Below are 21669 nucleotides of genomic sequence, written 5' to 3'. Positions count from 1 at the left end.
GACTCAGGGTTTCTCTGTATAGCCCTGGCTGTCCTGGAACTCACTCTGTAGGCCAGGCTGGCCTCAAACTCAGAAATCCAACTGCCTCTGCCTCCCAAGTGCTGGGATTCAAGGCGTGCACCACCACTGCCCAGCATAAATCCCTTTTCTATATGTGTAGATAGAAATATAGATGATAGAGATAGACAGATAGATAGAAGAGCGAGATTCATCGTATGCGTTCTGTTACTCTAGGAAGCCCTGACTGTTATTACAACCACCTTGGTAAGATAAGTCCATGAGTGCAGTAGTGGCACTAGTATTTATGCGATAACCAACTGCATCCTGAAGAAAATTTACACCACTCCACAGGAGGACATACATGCCTCATACTTTAAATCTGGCCAAGAACCCATGGTTGGGAGCTCACAGGCCCCAGGGGTGAGGCTCTCACTATTATTTTGTCAAATGGACATAGTATCAAACTGCCCTCTAAACTGGGACCTCTGTACCCAGATAGTCCAGTTGTCACTCTTCATCCCGCAGTGGACTGTGCTAAACACACAGAATCATGATGGCCAAAGTGTCGGTGGAGGGCCCAGCCACAAACGGAACTTCCCAAGACTGAGAGGACACCAAGCAAGCTGGGGAGGAAAGACTGCAAGAGCCAGAGGTCAGCAGGACTGGAGTCAGAGAGTGTCTTCTGGACATGTCCGGGTCACTGAGCTCATGTGCTCACAGACGCTGTGCTTCTGCCAGAAAGCCTGTGCACAACCTAGTCAGTCAGCGGTCTAGCATGGAGGTTTGAAGGGCTCCGCTCCCCAACCAGCCCCCAGGGATCCGGATTTGGTGCTGGTGCACCTTTAATGCAGCATTCTCCAGCACTTGGGAGGCCGAGGCAGACAGATCTCAGTTTGAGGCCATCCTAGTCTACAGATAGAGTTCCAGGACAGCCAGGGCTACACAGAGAATCCTGTCCCAAAAAACCAAAAACAACAAAAGAACAAAAAACAAAACAAACAACAACAATGTAACAACAAGAAAGCAGATAAGCAGGTCTAGGGAATGGCTCTCTCCTGATAGCCAATCCTGAGCATAGTTCCACAGCCAGGCAGCCAGGCAGCCAGCCAGCGATGCAGATTCAAATGAAAGCAGTCACCAATACCTATCTCCCAAACCAGAAGGCACCTTCTCAGTGGTAAAGCAGGGGACAGGACACAGAAAGGTTTTATTACAGAAGAACTAACAATAACAAATTAATCAGGGGAATCAACTCCAAGAAGGAAAACAAAATGGCCACCCAACCCAAAGCTCTTCTCCTCATGACCTTTCACTTCCTGATGGTGCTGCAGGCCGCCCATCGTAAAAACCCTGAAACAGTAAACACGAAGACTCTTCAAAATAAAGACTGTATTTAAAATTATAAATTCCTAACACAAATTTTATGATTTTCTGTCCAATAATTTAAAGAACTATATAGTTCACACAAAACTCACATTTTCCTTTAATTAATAATGGAAGTAGACCAATTTGTCCCAAAAAGACAAAAGAAAAATCTGTATTAATCAGTTCATGGTGTAAAGGCCAACCAGAGAAACTCCATTTTTTTCCTATGTCTTCCTCCATGTTAGTACTAATGACTGCTTGCCATAGACCCAAAATTCCAGAAACACGGGATCCCAGAAACAACCCTGACTTGGGGACCCCCAGAAAGGTACAGCTGTGACTACGTCCTTGTTAGGGAGACCACCTTTTCAGCTTCTGTAACTGGCTTATGCAGATACCCAGATTGTTTAGAGTTGCTTTAACCACTTAACCTTGGCAGACCAGGCCAGTTTTTGCTTGCTTGCACAGATACTGTGGACCTTTTCCCTTTGGGAAACCTTCCCCACACCCTCCTCTATGGCAATCTGAAATTTGGCTCTCAGACTGTCATCCTGCAAGCAGCTCAACAATAAATCTTTTAATTAAAATTGGATTGAGTATGGTCTTCTCCCAGGGGCCAGAGATTCTACAATAATGGAATATCATAATTACATAGGTATTAATGAAAGAAAAATCAATATAGTCAAAAACAGTGTGACCAATGAGGTCTGCGGGAAGTCTCTCGTGTAACCCCGTTGCTGGGTTTCCTTTAGTCCTCGGCTGCACACTTGAAGCCTCACTGTCCCGAGCGGCTCTCCGGTCTTCTGTGCCTGGTCCTACCACCACTTCTCAAAGCAGATGTGTTCCTTGGGAACATGGCTGCTTTCCAGGTGCTTAGAGAAAAAGTCTGTCATTGGAGGTGGGCCGCAGACAAAGAATAGAGTCTCTGCTGAAATGTGATCTCTTATCTCCTTCTCTGTTATTCTTCCATCTACAAAATAAAACAAAACAAAAACAAAACCCGGAAAACACCACATCAGGCTCTGCCTGTTTGTCTCCTGACCAGCCATACATAGCTGGGCGTCGGTGCTCACAAGCAGCACTGTGAGCCCAGTCTCTCCAGGCTGCCCAGGCCTGCAGCAGGCAGGGCAGGAGGCTCATCACCAGCTGCTCTTTAGAGAGAGCCCACAAGCTTCCTCACCTCTGTAGAGTGAAAACTGCCTTCAGCAAAGTAAATGGCGGTTTTATTTAATTTAAAAAAAAAAAAATCCCTGGAGAGATGGCTCAGCGGTTAAGAGCATCAACTGCTCTTCTGAAGGTCCTGAGTTCAAGTCCCAGCACCCACATGGTGGCTCACAACCACCCGTAAAGAGATCTGACGCCCTCTTCTGGTGTCTGAAGACAACTATAGTATACTTTCATATAATAAATAAATCTTTAAAAAGAAAACTCCTTTCAGGAAAATAAGATGCTCAGCAGGTAAAGGTGCTTGCCACCGAGTCTGATGACCTGGCGCCATCCCAGTGTGATTCCCTGAGACGCGCAGATAGAGAGAATCAACTTCAAATGTTGTCCTCTGGCTTTTATATAGACCTGCACACACACACTTAAAATAACTTTAGCTGGATGTGGTGACACAAAACTTTAATCTTAGCATTTAAAGGGAGTTCCAGGCTAGCCAAGGCTATACAGTAAGACCTTGTCTTTAAAAAAAAAAAAATCTAAAACAAACAAACAAACAAAAAAAAGTAATAACTTTGAAGACTCCCTCCAAATAGGGAAACTGAGTAATTTAAATAACTAACTATTAACAGCATATGGAACTGACTCAATCAAAGCAAGACTATTGTTCTTTTTGACTATATAATGATGATGCCAAGGACTTCTAAAAGTTTGGGGTTTGTTTTTTTTTTTCTTTTTAGTTTTTCAAGACAGCATTTCTCTGTGTAGCCCTGGCTGTCCTGGAACTCACTCTGTAGATCAGGCTGACTCAAACTCAGAAATCCGCCTGCCTCTGCCTCCCAAGTGCTGGGATTAAAGGTGTGTGCCACCACTGCCTGGCTAAAAGTTTCGAAAAATACACGTTTAATATGAACATTAGGAAACCTACTTATAATAAATAAACCCAAGTATGAACCATCTCAATGCCCCAGGGAATGAGATTCCTAGCAGGTGACTCCTGCAGTAAAAATGCCCCTTAACCAGTTGGTCTGTCTACCCAGTAACTGTGCAGCTAGTCCAAAAAAAAAAAAAAATCTCCTTAGAGGACTCACCTGTGACGTAAGGCTTAAGTTCTGCACTGATTTGTGCTGTCTGTTTTGTAACATGAAAACTGCAGGTAATCTTCTCAGGAAATTCATGTACTAGGTTGAGGATATCTTTCTGGAATGTCAAACATATTGGGTCAAGCTACAATTAAAAAACAAAACTATGGTGGTACACAGCTTTAATCTCAGTACTTGTCAGGCATAGGTGAATGTCTATGAGTTCAAATCGGATCTGATCTTCACAGCAAATTCCAGGTTAGTCAGGGCTAATGTCTCAAAACCACCACTACTTGGTGATACCATTACAACCACGACCACCTCCTCCTCCTGTTTTGAGACAGTCTCACGTAGTCAAGTTAGCTATGAATTTACTGGTTGGTCTCAAACACCTTACCTTTGGCCTTAGCACGACAAGTGCTGGGACTACAGGTATGACACCATGCCTGGCCCTAGTGACTTTTCTGTTCCCTTAACTTCTAGATTCTATCCCACTGTGGTGAACTGAGTGAGAATGCCCCACAGGCTCATGCTTGGACACTTTCGTCCCAGTTGGTGGAACTGTTTGGGAAGGGTTGGGAGGTGTGGCCATGTTAGAGGTGCATCATCGGGGTAGGCTTTGAGGTCTCAAAAGACTCATCCCATTCCCAGCTAGTCCTCTGCTTCCTGCTTGTGTCTCAAGATGTGAGCTTTCAGCTCCTGCTTCAGCACCATGCCTGCCTGCCTGCCTGCCCGCCCGCCTGCCTGCCTGCCCGCCTGCCTGCCCGCCTGCCTGCCTGCCCGCCCGCCGCCATGAGCGGCATGAACTAGCACCCTCTGAAACCAGAACTTCCATGCTAAACTTTCTTTTATAGATTGCCTTGGTCACAGTGTTATATCATTGCAATAGAAAAGTAATGAAGACACCCCCAAATCTCTTTTGTTTTGTTTTGTTTTTGTTTTTTTCGAGACAGGGTTTCTCTGTGTAGCCTGGCTGTCCTAGAACTCTCTCTGTAGACCAGGCTGGCCTCGAACTCAGAAATCCGCCTGCCTCTGCCTCCCAGAGTGCTGGGATTACAGGCATGCGCCACCACCAACCAGCACCCAAATCTCATCTCATGTGGTCACTTAGCTGGGAGCATTTTTAACTCTCCTGGGTGAAAAGTGTCTGTTAATTATCATTTGAATTGGTTAACTTGCTGAGCCTTTTTTGTGAACCTTTTCAGAGAAATCTGAACCTACAGAAGAAAACACACTCCCATTTATTTACATGTTTATTTATTTGTATTGGCCTACATTCACCATTTAGTGATGGGCTCCACAGAAGACATTTTCATTGGACAATTGACTAACACATTCTGGTGTTACATCAGGCACTTTGGCCATAATCACCCCACCCTTCTCCCTTTACTCCACTCAGTGCCCTAGGCCTCACTTCCTCCTCCTCTTCCTCCTCCTCCTCTACACCATCTGTAGGACTTTTCATTGTTTAATTAGCATACAACGTAATTGGATTTGTCACAGCACTCTCATATTCATTCTCATATTTTGTTGCTTACCCCACCACACACTCCTCTCTTCCTGCCCCCAGCGCTCAACTGCTCCCTCAGCTCAGCAGTCCCCTCTGCACTGTCATGACATATCGTCTGTTGTTTATGGACTACACAAGTTCACATGTGTGCTTGGGACTCACAGTAGACAGATCGCCCGCCTTACCTTGAACAGGAGTTCGCTGGTGTTCTTTGCACTGTAGAACAGTTTTATTGTTCCTATCTCATAGCTACGTCTTTTGTCTGCGTGGTTTCGGTGGAGATCTGCCGAGTGGCGCAGGATAGAAAGCAGCGGGTTAATCCCGACCCCTCCAGCAATCAAGACGAGGTTTCGAGGGGCATCTGTGGGCTGAGGGTCAAAGAAGAACTCTCCACCTACTCTGAGAGCCACTTCAGAGTCAAGTGTGCACTGAAGCAAGAAAGAAAAAATCCTTTGGTCCTGTGCAGGGCAAGTCTCAGACCAAGCATCTATGTAAGTGAAACCACTGGGCTGACTTTCTGCCTGCTTACCAGTATTAGGGATGATCTGCACAGCTTGTTTTCAATTCTCCCAGAGCCTTGGGCCTGGATTCTACTTGCCCAGCATGTGCGCTGCTTGCTGTTCTAACTTTGTGGTCCACACGACATAGCCATTCTGGTATTTCGCAAGGGTACTTGTTTCAGAGATTTGACATTAGCACCCCAGGGCTGGAGCTGAGATGACCAAGCAGCAATGGACTCTGGCAGGGCAACTCTGGGGTATGGTCGTGTACCTATGTTCTGAACAGAGAAAGACCGATGGGACTGGCGTGCCCTTGAGCTGTAAGGCTGTGGCACCAGTGGTCTGTTCACATTCCCTCTGACAGCCAGAAGGGCAGCAGGAGGCTGTATATGCAGCAGAGCCTCACTCCGCCTGCCCGTGGGAGGCACCACAAGTGACCCAGATGCCTCTGATGGAGCATGCGGGAAGCCTGTGGCAGCATTTTTTTTCATTTGTCAGTGATTTGGGGAATATAAGTGGCACCCAGATGATAGGGCTAGATGTCCCATATAACTGGTGGCTTCCTGGATCTGTCTCCTACTAAACTGATAGCTAAATCTGCAGGAGTTCTGTGAGTTATTTTTTATTGGAAGATAAGAATCAGCCACTGTGGGAATATTAAGAACGCAGAAATTTGCATATAATACAAATGAGGGTTTTTTGAAATTCAGAGCTCTGGATCACCTGCAGGGCATTATTGCAACGCACAGGATGTCAGGATGATTTCTGAGTGACCCATAAACTGTTCACATGGGCAAAAGTCAGTGTGTAATGATCTGAGACCACTTTTTTTTTTTAAAGATTATTTATGTATTATCTGTAAGCACACTGTAGCTGTCTCCAGACACACCAGAAGAGGGCGTCAGATCTCATTACGAATGGTTATGAGCCACCATGTGGTTGCTGGGAATTGAAATCAGGACCTTCAGAAGAGCAGTCAGTGCTTTTAACCACTGAGCCATCTCTGCAGTCCCGGTCTGAGGCCACTTAGTCAAATGTTTTTGTTGCTGTGAACAACTATCTGAGACAACAACTTAAAAGGTACGATTGTTTGCTTTCAGCTCTCAGCTTCAGAGGCCTTCGTGCCTGGTCAACTAGCTGGAGCCATTGTTTCTAGGCTGTGGGGAGGCAGAGTGGATAGAAGGACACAGAGCGGTGACGTGAGTGTCCTTCTGTCGCCACACAGTGGGCTGGACCAGCAGCACTTAGAGACCATACATATTTTAACTGCTTCTAGCGTCCTGAGTGCCTCATCCTGTCTTGGGGTTCCCACACACTCAGACTTAGTGTTTCGTTAGTTACGGCCTCCCTTTGCTCCCTTACTCCTCCTCTGTGTTTCAGCCAGGAAATTTTAGTTTGGGGTGCTTTCTTCAGTTTTATGTATTTTACTATAATTATAAATTTTGTTTCAGGATGGTTCTAGAATGGAAGCAATGAATCTGACAGGTTTACCATAACCACACGTCATTTAACTTTTCTGAGCCTCTGCTGTCAAGTGTGGAAATGGGTCAGCAGACTGGATAACACAGGCCACCATGACACACCATTGGGTTCTGTTGGAAGATGTCTCCATCACTGTGGCTCTCAGTGAAGAAACGCTACTGGGCATGTCTTGCCTCCCTCTAAAACCAGAATCCAGGAAGATAACCATTTACACTGAAAGCAGTTCTGCCTCACTGCAAGCTCCTGGCAAAATGGACAGAAGTTGGAAGTAGTAATGCACCACATTACAGTCTTAGAGGGTCAGAGCCTTGGCATTCAGTCCTTAGACTTCACATACCAGGTAGCAGGAGACACTCTGGACAGGGATTTAATTCAAGGTTCTACAACTTAAGATGACTAAACTTAGAGAAAAATCTAAGGGGGAAAAACTCCATTGAATTCATAAAATAGGTCTTAGGCAGCTATGTCTGAGGCATCCTGTGTTCTTTTTGCCAACAGTGTCGGACTAAGCTCTCTGCTGACCTTGGGCACACCCCCTTTTCAATTAGTATATAGGATGCTGTACTTTTTTTGTTGTTTTTGTTTTTTGTTTGGTTTTTTCGAGACAGGGTTCCTCTGTATAGCCCTGACTGTCCTGAACTCACTCTGTAGACCAGGCTGACCTCGAACTCAGAAATCCGCCTGTCTCTGCCTCCCAGAGTGCTGGGATTACAGGCGTGCACCACCACCGCCGGCTAATGCTGTCCTTCTTAATAGGCTTGCTTATCCTAAGTTTATTTCTCGTCCCTGGCCCTCCCACTAGACGCCAGCCATTCAGGACCCTCATCCCTCATTCCTCCAGGTTCAGGTTGCAAGAGAACCAACTGAGCAGAACACAAACTTAATGAGAGGCAGAGATGCTCAGATCCCTAAATTTAAAAGTCAGTTAAGGTTCTGGAGAGATGGCTCTGTAGTTCAGAACACTTGTCCCTCTTAGAGAGGACTCGGATCTGGTTCCAGACACCCGCACAGTGACTCACAACCATCAGTGGCTCCAGTTCCAGGGAATCTAACAACCTCCAAGGGAAAGAGACATTTGTATGGTGCACAAACAAACATGCAGGTAAAATACTTATGCACATTAAAAAAAAAGTTGTTTTAAAAGTAGCTGCTCACCTTATTGTGCACCCAGACAGCAGGAGGGTGGTCTGTATACTTCACTGCCAATTCTATTATTCGCTCTTGTTCTAGCTGTTGGGGACTGGAGCAAATTGAAAACCCACCAACCACGGAGACTCCTGGGATGAAGAAATCAACCCTAAAAGAACAGACGAACAAATCATCGCTGTTGCAATAATTTAAGAAATTGTTAACAGCAGGCAACAAAACAAAGCTGACAACATTTTGGTTGAACGAAGAAAAAGGTAAACTGCTAAGTTAATAAAAGATGAACAAGTATAACTAGTCTTACAGAAATAAAAAAAAAATCTTCAGCAATATTATGAAGAATTATTATGCTAAGATGTAATTTAGATAAACCACACATATTACTAAGAAGATATCAACTAGCAAAGATGGACCAAGAAGAAACAGAAAAGCCTGATCCAATCTACACAAGCTCAAAGAACTAAACTAATAAAACTAATAGAACTTAGATTCAGGTGGTGTCACTGGGGAGTTGCAACACACACTTAAAGTAGAATTAAAAGCAACCCTTCAGAAATTACCCCAAACAGAAGAGAAAAGACACCATGGAACTTACTCTATTGAAGCTGGTATTACCCTGATAAAAGACACTGAATGGAAACTACAGACTAATATCCATTCGAATAAAGACAGGAAAATTCCAAGAATACAAGGATGGCTTAACATCTGTCCTCATTATGTTTTTAATCAATGCGAGTGCTAGGCTCAATGAGACATGTTTCTCAAAAAGATAAGGTAGCCAGGTGTGGTGGTGCACGCAGACCTCTGAGTTTCAGGTAAGGTGGCCGGCCAGGTGTGGTGCACACAGACCTCTGAGTTTGAGGCCAAGGCCCTGTTTTCAGCCACCTTGTCTATTCCATTAGAACAAAGACTGATTTTTTTTGAAATGCATCAGTGTCCAGCAACCATAAAGATCGGGTGACTATCTGCAGACACAACTGTCGAGCTATGGTTCCACAGACCAGCACTTTGCTTCATATGAAACTGGACTACAAAAGGTAGGTTTCAGACAGACAGAGGGACACATGCGTTCCAGAAAAGGAATCAAGTTGTGAATGCCAAAACAGGAATGACCCAGAACTCCTCTCTCCTGGTAGAGAAGTTCTTTCCAGAAGAAAATATACTGCCTGACTGCACTTTCATAAATACACACTCTTGGACAAGGGAAACTCCACTCACCACTGGCCAGCCTTAAAGGAAAAGTCTTTATCAGCAACAAGCAAACGGAGGCTCTTCACTGACGGAGACTCACGAGTGACTTCACACACCTTAGCTGTAGCCATGACCTGAAGCAGAGAGGTTCTGGCTTAGAGACATGGTTTTGGAAAATTGCTCAACAAGGCACAGCACACACAGCTTTGCTCTGCATGGAAAGTGCAAACTGAATGAACTTTCTGAGAGGAACTGCAATGCTGTCTTACTCTGAATACAAACGTCCTTACAAGGACTATGCCTGCAGCTTAGAAACAAAACAAAACAAAACCAAAAAACACAGGGTCTCTCTACATAGCCTAGGCTGGCTTGGAGCTTGCTATCCTCTGCCTTAGTGCTAAGATTACAGACTTGTGTCACCTTCTACCTATACTCCTTATCCTAACCTCTATCGGGGACATAGTCTATGCCATCAACTACCCACCAGCCAGCCTTTTGTTCATAGTTCTCTACCTTCCTGTTTCATCAGACATGGCATACGATGTCATTGCTTTTATCTTGAACAGCTCAGAAAAAAGCCGAACATATCAGCCAACAGACGGACTCCATGGTGAGACAGCCCAGACTTTAATCTTGTCATCACTACCACCATGTACCTCAGGCTAATGCCCTCGCTGCCTTCAACTATGAACTGAACCAGCAACACCTTTGCTTCGTAGGGTTGCTGGGGACACTAAAGTAGATAGTGCAAACAAAAGCACTTCTAATGTTGCTGGCCCAGAGTAAGTGTGTGTTGTTTGTTACCATGTACTTTACTGCCCTAGCTCTGCGGCTGGGAGGACCCTCTGGAGGGGACTGAGTCCTCCCAATGCCACACAATGCTGAGGTGCTTGGCCCAGAGATCAAGCTAGTTTCCTCAGCTCCTCTCATCTCCTCCCACTTCTCATTCTGTTTGGGAGAATAAAAGTTAGACAGCCCCAGGATCAGAACTGTCGTCCTAAACTCCCTGACTCCCGCGTACCAGGTGCTCTGCTTTCACTCACAGTGCCAGAGTTCATGCTAGCCTTTCTTTGTCCTACACCAGGATCAGAAGAACCTCCTCAGAGCCCCGGTACTTCTGCCCTATAAGACGCCGAATGGTGACTCTAGTTCAACCACTGGTAACTGTTACCTGCAGGCCAAACCTCAGTTCTCTGGAGAGTCATGTTTGATCGGACACAGCAAGCCTGATTGGCTTACGTCCATCTATGGCTGTCTGCACCTCAAAGATGCTCTCCAGTGATGAAATTACTTAATTTGCCCAGCCCTTTGGACAAAGTCTGTCCCAATTTATCTACCCACTCCCACAGGCCTCAGAAAGTGTACAGATAAGCTTGTGATATGAACCATGTTTTCTTTAATCTGACAAGACTTTACTTTCATAAAGACCTCATCAACGAGCTTATGTATTCACACAACCAGCACTTTTGTGTATGTTTTCAGGTCTATCAATGGCAAACAACTATTTTCCTATATGCCTTTTAACTTATTCTGCTGAATTAGCTTTACATACTTCTCAAAACGAAAAAAAAATCAAAGCAGAAGCAACAATCACCTTAGCACCAAAGCAATTCTCTGAAGCAGAATTAAGTTTTAACAGTAGGGCCTAAACAGAATATATGTTAAAGCGTCTCCTTATATTGAAACATAAAATGAAACTATGGCAACAGTTTCTGACCATGTTTGTAGAAGTGATATATACAGGATTTTCCTTCCTTTGGATATTCCACACTTAACTAAACACATCTGAGCATGTGTGAAACCACTCAATAAGTCAAAGCCAATATCCACTGTGTGTCTGAAACAGAAGCAGGGCTACTCACTGGGATAAAGGTGAGGATCCTCTATTTCCCAGGCCTTGGCACCCTTCAGGTGGCAGCTTAGCTTTCTAGAGCCGGGGCATGAGTGACAGGCTGCAGGGGAGGGGCAAGGAGCTCAGCCTCCTTTCTGTCTTAGATGCCAGTGCTGCTCTGACAAGTTAGGAGGTGCTTCGAAAGCAGGCCACACAAGGACTTTGACACATGATGGCAAAAGAGAAAAAGAAAAAAGGTAAGCCATCCGTAATGTGTAGGCTCTACAAGTTCCCTCTCCTGCAGCACGCCCCAGTGTATCTGTGAGCGGGGGAGGGAGGCCTTGGCCATGGCTAGGGTCCCTCACTGAACACCCACTCATGCCGAACTCAGTGGACAGCATTAGTACTACTCAGCCACTGCCACTGCTTTCTAATTAGGTACAAATGCCCTGCTCAGGAGGATAAAATCTCCCTGACCCTCACCAGGTTCAGCCTCACCTACAGCCTTTCCCATAAGGCAGTCAGTGTGCAGGCTGCCCAGCCAGGAACCCCCACCATGCCCCACAGGCACAAACCTCCCGGCGGAGGACACTGGCGGTTCTCTCTAGGTGGTCAGTTTTCCTTCTGGATTTCATTATGCTTTTTAAAAGAAGGAAAAATTGGGTTATTAAACATTATCCTTATAAAATAATAAAACTAGCTTCTCTGTCACCCCTCCTCTCCCCAGGCTATTGAAAATACAATTAATTGTGGATTGTACAAAATACTGAAACTCTACCAGTGATAAGTTGCACACCCGACAGTTTCCAATCTGATGGCATGCACACTGAAGCCAGCATGCTTTCTCTCTTGAGTCTGAAGGACTCCCCTGCCCTGCCCCCAAAACCATCACCAGATTAAATCCCTGAGAATCAACCCACCAAAGGCTGACAACTCACCTGGCTAGGGTAAGGTGCCGCACAGTGCTGGCTGTGAATCCCCACAAAGCAGCCTGGGTGCAGATGGCGCCCACAGAACCTCGAGACAACCCAGGAATCAAGACAATGTGAGCCATGGTGCTTCCTGGGCAAACGGAACTGAAATTTAAAATCATGTTCAGACAAAGTAGAGAAATGCCAGGCTGTGTTAAGGGCAGGCAAAGAAGAGTTTGGGGGCTAGAGAGATGCTTCACTGGGGAGAGGCACTGGCTGATCTACCAGAGGACCCGAGTTCACATGCCAGAACCCACAGGACAACTCACAGCTATCTCTAACTCCAGTTCTAGGGTATCTGATGTTCTCTTCTGGTCTTTGTAGGTACCAACACATGTTACACAGACACAGGCAAAACACCCACACACATAGTGGATGGAAGAAAATGAATTCCCACAAATTGTCCTTTGACTTCCAACATACAAATCAGTAAGTAGCTGTGGTGGTTTGAATAGGGACGGCCCCCATCGACTCCTGTGTTAGAATGTTTGGCCCAGAGGAAGTAAAACTATTAGAAGGTGTGGCCTTGGCCGGGCAACGGTGGTACACGCCTTTAGTCCCAGCACTTGGGAGGCAGAGGCAGGCAGATTTCGGAGTTCAAGGCCAGCCTGGTCTACAGAGTGATTTCCAGGACAGCCAGGGCTACACAGAGAAACCCTGTCTCCAAAACCCCAGACCCCAACAAAAATGGTGTGGCCTTATTGGAGGAGCTGTGACCTTCCTTGTTAGAGTGTGTCACTGTAGAGGTGAGGCTTTAAGGTCTTAAATGCTCAAGCTAAGCCAGTCTCCTCCTTGCTGTCTGTGGATCAGGATGTAGAACTCTCAGCTCCTTCTCCAGTCCCATGTCTGCCTAGGCTCTGTCATGCTTCCTGCCATGATGATAATGGCCCAAACCTCTGAAATGGAAGCCAGCCCAAATTAAACATTTTTCTTTATGATTGATATCTTTTCACAGCAGTGAAACCCTAAGACAGTTAAGTAAGTAAGTAAATAAATAAATGCAATAACATTTTTAAGTAAAATTGCTTAAGGATTTGGTCTTGGCACGATAGGACGTGCCTTTACTCCTAGCACTTATAAACTTTGAGACTGCTAAGGTAGTTTTTCCTTGTGTCCTGTCTTAGTCAGGGTTTCTATTCCTGCACAAACATCATGACCAAGAAGCAAGTTGAGGAGGAAAGGGTTTATTCAGCTTACAGTTCTGCATTGCTGTTCATCACAAAAGGAAGTCAGGACTGGAACTCAAGCAGGTCAGGAAGCAGGAGCTGATGCAGAGGCCATGGAGGGATGTTCCTTACTGGCTTGCTTCCCCTGGCTTGCTCAGTCTGCTCTCTTATAGAATCCAAGAATACCAGCCCAGGGATGGTACCACCCACAAGGGGCCCTCCCCACTTGATCACTAATTGAGAAAATGCCCCACAGCTGGATCTCATGGAGGCACTTCCCCAACTGAAACTCCTTTCTCTGTGATAACTCCAGCCTGTGTCAAATTGACACACAAAATCCACCAGTACATGTGCTAAACCAAAACCAGTGTGTTAGTTACTGCAAGCAGGCAGCACTTACTTTAGAAACCCATGAGAATCTGGGAGTCAGCTGGCTGACACAGTATTTTGGTCCCAGTACTGTATACTAAGACCTCTAGATTCACACCAGCCAGAACACAGATAAGTTTTTCATATACTGAAATTCCCACAAAGTTCCTACAATGGCGGAGACAATAAATTGGTAAGTACAAAGACAATAACAGAAAAAGCCTCATCAAATCTTACTTGCAAAATAAAAGGCTCCTTTAGAGCTAAAAGTGTGGAGCCCAGTGGTAGAGAGCTCACTTGGCATGCACACAGGCCCTGGGTTTGAGCCCCAGCCCAGACTGAAGTAGGGGCCTCGTTACAATCAAAGGCCCCCACTCTCAATTCCTCTCCACTGTTAATCCTTCCCTCATGTGGACATTTCTTTTTGATTACTCTTCTGCTGCTGCCTCTTGATTTTCCTTGGCCCAAGTCAACTCCTGCGACATAGGCTACCAAGCCCATGAAATACCTGCCACACTGTTGCAATGTGCTATCTGTGGTGGCCCTCCTTCCTGTCTGGCCACAGGGGTTTCCCATTATGGCTCTGCCCAGCTTGATCTGTCTGGTAATATGCTGAAGAAAGTAAAGTCAGTCAACTCCTAGAGAGAGGATTCACTTATATGACATTTGGACCAAACTCCCTACTAAGTTTATCTTCAGCGAAAGGTGAAGAACTATTCCACTTAATGTTTTAGAGAACTACTGCTAAAATAAACATTTTTACAAACATGTACTTCTCAACTGATCTGGAAACTAAGGAAAATTAACTTTTAAAAGCTGCTCTTTTTCAAAGACTGAATTTTGCTAACAGTACCATGCCTAAGAGTGCATACCAACAACTGGCAAGTAAAGGTATTTCTATAAAATTGTGTTCAACTTGCTTTCTGAACTTTATTCTAATTCTTATACTAAAGTATTAAAAAAAAAAATCAGATTGGCAAGCAGGTGCGGTAGATGAAGGTGCCTGCTGCCAACTCCAAGGATGTGGCCGGGAGATGGGTGACAGCTACACTTAGGGGTGGTTACAGAGGACGGTGAGTCAAAGGGGGAACAAGTGATGGGGGTATGGGAGTATTAGTGGGGCCTCTGGGGGCGACAACAGCTGAGCTGAGAGCCGAGATCAATCGTGGCAGCCAGGCAGATGTGAAGGGGAGACGTGAAGAACACTGCAGCAGAGATCTTGGCAAGAAAAAGCCCAAGCAAGAAAAAGCCCAAGCAAGAAACAGCCCTGGTGAGTTAGAGGGGCTGGGTGAGAATCACAGGATCCTGTTTGTGTGTCCTGGCCACAGCAGGCCAATGTGAAGGTATGAAACTTCCCTGGAGAGCACTCGAAGCAACTGAAGAAAGTTCAAAACAAGGACACGATCTTTGTATTTTTAAATGGTTGCCCAAGTTAAAGTACAAGTCACCACTCTATAAGATTTTAAGGTTTAAGATTCTGGTAGAACAGCAGCCAGAGATGGCAGGACAGTATAAAAAAACATTTAGGAATCAGGGCCCTACAACTTGCTGAGAGGTTCCTACTGAAGGAACAGCCCTGCTGGCTTCCTCTCTCATTCTGCCAGAAACAGACCATGCAGAGCGAGTTATTTAGTAAGAGTTTGGTGTTTGCCTACAGGTATATCTGTGTACCATGTATGTGCCTGATACCTATGGAGGTCAGAAGAGGGTGCTGGATCCCCTGGGACTGCAGTTACAGTTGTGAGCCTCCATGTGGGTACTGGAAAATGTAATCACTAGCACAGCAATGAGTGCTATTAACCAGTGTGCCAATTCTCCAGCTCCATTTTATTACTACTACTATTACTATTATTATTATACATGGGTATTTCCCTGCACGTACATCTGTGTACCATGTGCCGCCAGAGGCCAGAAAAGGGTGGCCTGGAACTGGAGTTATAGACATAACTTGCTTCAATGTAGGTGCTAGAAATTAACCTGGGTCTTCAGGAAGAGCAGCCAGTGCTATTAACTGATGAGCCAGTTCTTCAGCCCTTTGCATGCTTGCTTTTTAAATAAAAGACCTAACTTATACACACTATGAGCCTCATGTGGCTGATAGCCTCTTCCCAAACCTGGAGCTCACCAACTCGTTGACCACTGTGCTCCAAGGATCCACCTGTCTCTGCCTCTGCCCCTGCTTGCATCGGTGCTGGGGTTACTGATCGATATACTTGCCAAGCCATGCCCTACCAACAACTGCATCCATTTCTGCACATTCAAGAACGGCTCACGAGAACTAAAGACCATCTGAACTAAAAATAGACACTAGAAAATCAGTTTTCTTCCCGTGTCCCAGACTACCTGGGAAGTATTCATATCAATTAAGATACAAGACTTCTACTGGACATGTCTTCTGCCCAGACAGGTTACAGTTAGCCCTCAACAGGCAACAAATATCTCCTAATTGCTGTGTAGATCTCCAATTATGTTTAAAAAAAAAAAAAGGAAATAAGCTCTTTGAAATAAACTTCCATACACTTGTTTAAGTTCTGGATTTTTCCTCCTAATGGCTTCACTCTGACATTAGATTTTTATACTTCGAAAAGTCTTCAAAATATAGTGTCCTTTCAATATGCATAAAATTGGTAACTTATGCTTAAAATTGGTAACTGCACATATTTAAACACTGTTACAGAAATGTAAACTACACAAGCTATACATGACTGCTGAACTATTCTCGTGCAAAGGAATGTTAGATTCCAAAGGATCGATTCTCAGAAGAGTAAGAACCAAAGAATGTAATTTTCCAACTCCCAGAGCCTATCAAGTCAGACTCTGATCCTGTTCTGCCACAGTAGCTTCTCACTACACTGCACTCCTCCAGCGCGATGAGTAATTGCTTAGTAATAGAGCAGTGCTCCAACATCCCTGCTCCAAAGTCCCTGGTTGTAACCCAAATAAGCTCAGCACAGCTTTCAGAATAAAGTGCTTTTCATCTGTATTTCGATTTTAGCCTCAAAGAAAACACTGCACGCTGACGAAACTACTAGGGACACCATTCCTTTTACCAAGAACTAAAGTTCACATAAATAATTTGTTCCTGGGCTTTAGAGACAGCTAGGCCCTTCATTGTGGCTTAGGTATGTAACCTTGGGCAAGATGCCCAGTCTCTGACTATCTTAAAGATGAATAAAATGGATTTTTGAACCTCAAGATCAACAGATTTACGTTTAACGTATAGGTGGTCCACGAAGAACGCCAGTAATTAAAAGTGGTGTTATTAACTGCTACTGTGCCCGCCACTGCAGCGAATAGTTAAAATATGGCTAGAACTCGAGCCTGTCTTGCAGACCTTGGTCCTCTAGAACACAATCTGGAGATCTGAAGGTGGTTGGGGTGAGAGGGGCAGCGATGTACCTGCAGGCAGGAACTCATAACAGGCCAGGTGTCACTCAGAGCTCAAGGTCGCCTGAAACGGAGGGGACGCTGTGCGGCCTCAGTGACTCCTCTCAAGAGGACGTCGCCTCCGCCAACTCTTTAAATGTTCTCTGAAGTTAGTGATGGAGGACAAGGTTCCATCGGCGTAGAATACTCCTTTAGATCCCAAGCCCAAACTCCCCGGGCCCCGGAGTGACGCAACCGCCATGTGAGAGGTCCCTTCATACTATTGGTCGTTGGCGCGTAGACGGAGAACTGCGCAACCCAGCTGCGCAAGATGCGCCATCTTTCCAGCGCTATCTCCATGGCGACCGCGACCGGGTCACCCATTTGGCCGCGGCGGTCGAAGTTACGTCATCGCCGGTGCGTCCGGAAGTGACTTCCTGCTCCAGGGTGGGCGGCAAAGCCCGGGGCCTACCCTGCCTGGGCACAGCTAGACAAACTGATGCGGTGCCGACCGGGTGACCATGGCTGTGTTTCACGACGAGGTGGAGATCGAGGACTTTCAATATGACGAGGACTCGGAGACCTATTTCTACCCCTGCCCCTGTGGGGATAACTTCTCCATCACCAAGGTACTCTAAAGGGCTCGCCGGCGACTCCTTGAGCTTGCGCATTTTCGCTTCCGGTGTCCCTGGGAAGGCTCAGTCATCCACGTGGTTCTTCCGAACCCCCGCCCCTAAAGTAATAACCTAAGCTGTCAAGGATTCGGGGTCTGGTTACTGGTGCTGTTCTCCCTAGCCCCGCTCTTAGAATCTTTTTTTTTTTTTTCTGGGAGTTTCTTTGGAGAAGGGAACTCGGTTTTGTGCCCCAGGGTTTTGGAGACGTTCGAACCAACCTAATCTCCCTGGTAGTTTTTCTAGATAAGACTTGAGGGAAAGTTCTTTGTGCTGTTACCCAACCAAAGACTTGTACTTGGACGTAGGAGAGGTTTGTGGGGAGGTGATGAAAGGCTATGCTGACCATATGTTGTTTGCGTTGTAGGAAGATTTGGAAAATGGAGAAGATGTGGCAACGTGTCCTAGCTGCTCACTCATTATAAAAGTGATTTATGACAAAGTAAGGGCTATATTAAAGGGGGTGGGTGGTGTGAGCTAATGACAAAGACCTAAAGCAGCCCGTCTGATGTAAAAGTGTGGAAGAGTGTTGGGTGTTTGTTTTTTGAGACAGGGACTTTATGTAGCCCTGGCTTTACTGGAACTCACCTAGTGGACCAGGCTGGCCTTGAATTCTCTGAGATCTGTCTGCTTTGCATTTCAAAAGCTGGGATTAAAGGTATGCACCACCACACCCAGCCTAGAAGAGCAGTGTGCTATAGGAAGGGCTATTTTTAAAAAGCTGGGCAGTGGTGGCTCACGCCTGTAATCCCAGCACTCTGGGGAGGCAGAGGCAGACGGATTTCTGAGTTTGAGGCCAGCCTGGTCTACAGAATGAGTTCCAGGACAGCCAGGGCTACACAGAGAAACCCAGTCTCAAAAACAAACAAACAAACAAACAAAAAAAAAAAACAAATCCAACCCCCCCCCAAAAAAAACAAAAAACAAAAAGCTTTTAAAATTAAAATTTTTAAATTTAAAATTTGTCAGTAGTCACCGTGCAGTGGTGGCACACGCCTTTAATCCCAGCACTTGGGAGATAGAGGCAGGCGGATTTCTGAGTAAGAGGCCAGCCTGGTCTACAGAGTGAGTTCCAGGACAGCTAGGGCTACATAGAGAAACCCTGTCTCTCAAAAAACAAAAAGTAGCCGTATGCTAATCTTGTTCAAGGTTAAATTATGTAACTTACCTCTTTGGAAAGGGCAATAAAGAAATTGCTTTGTAATGAAAATTGATGACTTAATCAGGATTGAAAAATTATCATGAAGGTTATTTTAATTGATGTTCTTCCTTTTGACATTTCTATTTAATATTTAGTTTATTTAGAGCTCTAGGATATTTTTAGAAGATTGCATTTTATTGCTTGCCTAGCTTATTTATAGACTCTACCTTATTTGAGATGTAATTCATAATGTTACAGTTTCATGCTCCTGTGTATCCAGTAAGAGTGGCAATAGGAAAGGGGTATGTCTTTACTTCCCACTCAAAGCTCAGTTAGTGCTTTGGAGTCTTTTTGTTTGTTTGTTTTTTGTTTTGTTTTGTTTTTGTTTTTTTCAAGACAGGGTTTCTCTGTGTAGCCATGGCTATCCTGGAACTCACTCACTTTGTAGACCAGGCTGGCCTTGAACTCAGATATCCGCCTTCCTCTGCCTCCCAGAGTGCTGGGATTAAAGGCATGTGCCACCACCTCCCGCCATGCTTTGGAATCTTAAGTAAAGAATTTAAAAGTCCTAACGATAAATTTTAAAATGAATATAGGATAAATTGGACAAAGCACAGAACTTGTGGGCAAAGCAGACGTTAATTTAGACAATACTATAAAATTTTAATAATTCATTCTTATAGTAAAGTGGTTAATGGAACAAAGGACAACAGGGACAGACTAGGGGCCGACTCCTTGGGAATCATGCTATCAGAGATATGCAGTAACTGGGAAAGTTCTTACGGTAGCTGGCATAAACCAGGACTAAAGATCAGAGTCTGAACTTCATTTACAAGTAGTTACTGTCGCAGGTATGTATCGGGAAACACACAAAGACATGCTTCTTATTACTCATTTTGAGGAGGTTATATATTTGAATGACAATATTGAATGACAATATTGAACTGATTAATGTAAAGACTTGAAAGATATGACATTTATTTCTGGGAACTGGTTGCTCTATAGCTAAGGTGTTTATGAGATGCTGCTTATTAACTAGTGACCTCAGGGCTAAACCTCTGCATGCTTTTAGATTTTGGTTTTAGTGCTGACACCAGTACAGAAATAAAGTGTTACTGGATCTGAGGAAATGTCTCCCACAGTGCTGGCTCACAGCTACCTGCAACTCCAGTTCTAGGGAATCTGGTGCCCTCTTCTGCCCTCACGGACACACACACACACACACACACACACACGTGCCCGCACGCACGCGGGGGTACACACATACACATAAGTAAAAAAAAAAAAAATAAGTCTTTAAAATGTTCCTTCGTCTTCAGCTGTGTCAACTGGGATAGCTACTAACATCTATTGGGTAGATCAAGGGCTAAAATCATACAGCACATAGACCACCCCTGAACAAAGCCAGTTAGTTCTTGGTACATAATTCTTTTTCTAAACTCAATTTGTTGGTATTTTCATAATATTATTAATGAATTTTCCTCTAAATTTCACATCTTAATTTTTTCCATTGCTAGCATTAAAAGAAAGAAAGAAGGAAAAAAAATAAGATGACAGAACAGTGGAAAAAACTAATAGCCAGATTGATTCTGTAACCAAATGAAAGTGATGTTAATGCATTTGTGAGACAAGCACCTGGTGGCCGATAGCATTTCTTTTTCTTCTTCTTAGGATCAGTTCATGTGTGGAGAAACAGTCCCAGCACCTTCAACCAACAAAGAGCTAGTTAAATGCTGAGGAAGCTCTCAGGAGCGCACATCCTGGCCAGCAGGGCTGAAGCCAGGTGGACCCAGGGCTGAGTTACCAAGCCCCTTAGTGGGCAGCTGTCCTGTGGATGCCTCATGGGCGTGATCTTCAGCAGCCACTGAACTCAGCATGAAAAAGTGAGCCTGTGACTTGTCAGACTTGGATTCCATACTTACCTGGAGCTGGAAGGATTCCTAATTGTCCATCTGAATTTAAGGAAGAGCCTTATGAACTGGTGCTTTTCCTTCGATTGGTTGCATCATTTGAATATCTGAAAATTCGTTTTCTGAAAATAACATCATCTGCCTCAGTCCTGAGAGTCTTCTTCTATTTTTTAAGATTTATTATTTTATCCTTAATTGTGTGTTTATGTGCATTTGTGTCTGGGTGTGTGTGTGTGAGAACCGTTGCCCAAGATGGCCAGAAGCACTGGATCTCCTGGAGCGGGAGTCAGGCAGTTGGGAGGGGCTAGACCCGAACTTTGGTTCCCTGAAAGCACTACACATTCCTAACCTCTGAACCCCCTCTCCAGCCTGTGATGGGAGCTTTGAAAGCTTTGACATAGTTTCTGAGGTGGTCCTGATGGGGCCTTTCTTGCAAACCTAAGGCAGTTTGCCTTCTCCAGAGCTGCACTCCTGCCTCCTTCTCCTGCCCGTCACCTGGGCTCGCTGGGAGTTCCTGGTCTCAGTCACTTCTGTTACTTTTCATGTGGAGAATGCAGTCCTGGTGTTAGAGTGTAAGGCCACAGTTTCTCTGTAGCTTCCAGTCAGTGAAGATGGAAGGGCCGTCTGAAGTGAAATAGTAAAAGATGCCCCGTGCATCCTTATGTCAGGGCAGGTTAAAAGGAAACAGCCAGTGGAGGTACTGCTGGCAGCATCGAGAGGCGTGAAGCCTGCTAACTTGGCAAGTGAAAGTACGTGAATAATTGGCAGTTGGAAACAAGTATTTCTCTATCAGGGCCTTTTATTTCT

At 45.0% G+C, this 21669-nt stretch overlaps 2 protein-coding genes across 5 annotated transcripts; one reads left to right on the top strand and one right to left on the bottom strand.

The window, feature by feature from the left end:
• Positions 1-1188: 1188 nt before the first annotated feature.
• Positions 1189-17488, bottom strand: Oxnad1 (oxidoreductase NAD binding domain containing 1). 3 transcript variants are annotated; one of them, XM_052190111.1, is made up of 8 exons: positions 17174-17488; positions 12207-12344; positions 11844-11907; positions 9465-9571; positions 8256-8397; positions 5304-5546; positions 3618-3726; positions 1189-2335 (listed from the first exon to the last, which is right to left on the bottom strand). In XM_052190111.1, exons 2-8 carry the CDS (start codon positions 12320-12322, stop codon positions 2181-2183), a joined length of 936 nt encoding a protein of 311 aa, XP_052046071.1. In that variant the 5' UTR covers positions 12323-12344; positions 17174-17488; the 3' UTR covers positions 1189-2180. The 3 variants fall into 3 exon arrangements, with proteins under 3 accessions (XP_052046071.1, XP_052046072.1, XP_052046073.1); XM_052190112.1 differs by having other exon boundaries at positions 12207-12330; XM_052190113.1 differs by lacking the exons at positions 12207-12344; positions 17174-17488 and adding an exon at positions 11300-11488.
• Positions 17489-17558: 70 nt separating this feature from the next.
• Dph3 (diphthamide biosynthesis 3) lies at positions 17559-21008 on the top strand. 2 transcript variants are annotated; one of them, XM_052190117.1, is made up of 3 exons: positions 17568-17769; positions 18179-18253; positions 20624-21008. In XM_052190117.1, the coding sequence occupies exons 1-3, from the start codon at positions 17662-17664 to the stop codon at positions 20687-20689; spliced, it is 249 nt and encodes an 82-aa protein (XP_052046077.1). In that variant the 5' UTR covers positions 17568-17661; the 3' UTR covers positions 20690-21008. The 2 variants fall into 2 exon arrangements, with proteins under 2 accessions (XP_052046078.1, XP_052046077.1); XM_052190118.1 differs by lacking the exon at positions 18179-18253 and having other exon boundaries at positions 17559-17769.
• Positions 21009-21669: the final 661 nt, after the last annotated feature.

The sequence above is a fragment of the Apodemus sylvaticus genome, chromosome 8 (genome assembly GCF_947179515.1).
Source record: "Apodemus sylvaticus chromosome 8, mApoSyl1.1, whole genome shotgun sequence".
Classification (NCBI taxonomy): domain Eukaryota; kingdom Metazoa; phylum Chordata; class Mammalia; order Rodentia; family Muridae; genus Apodemus; species Apodemus sylvaticus.
Note: the sequence above shows the minus strand (reverse complement) of the source record. Positions and strands in the feature narration are given on the sequence as shown.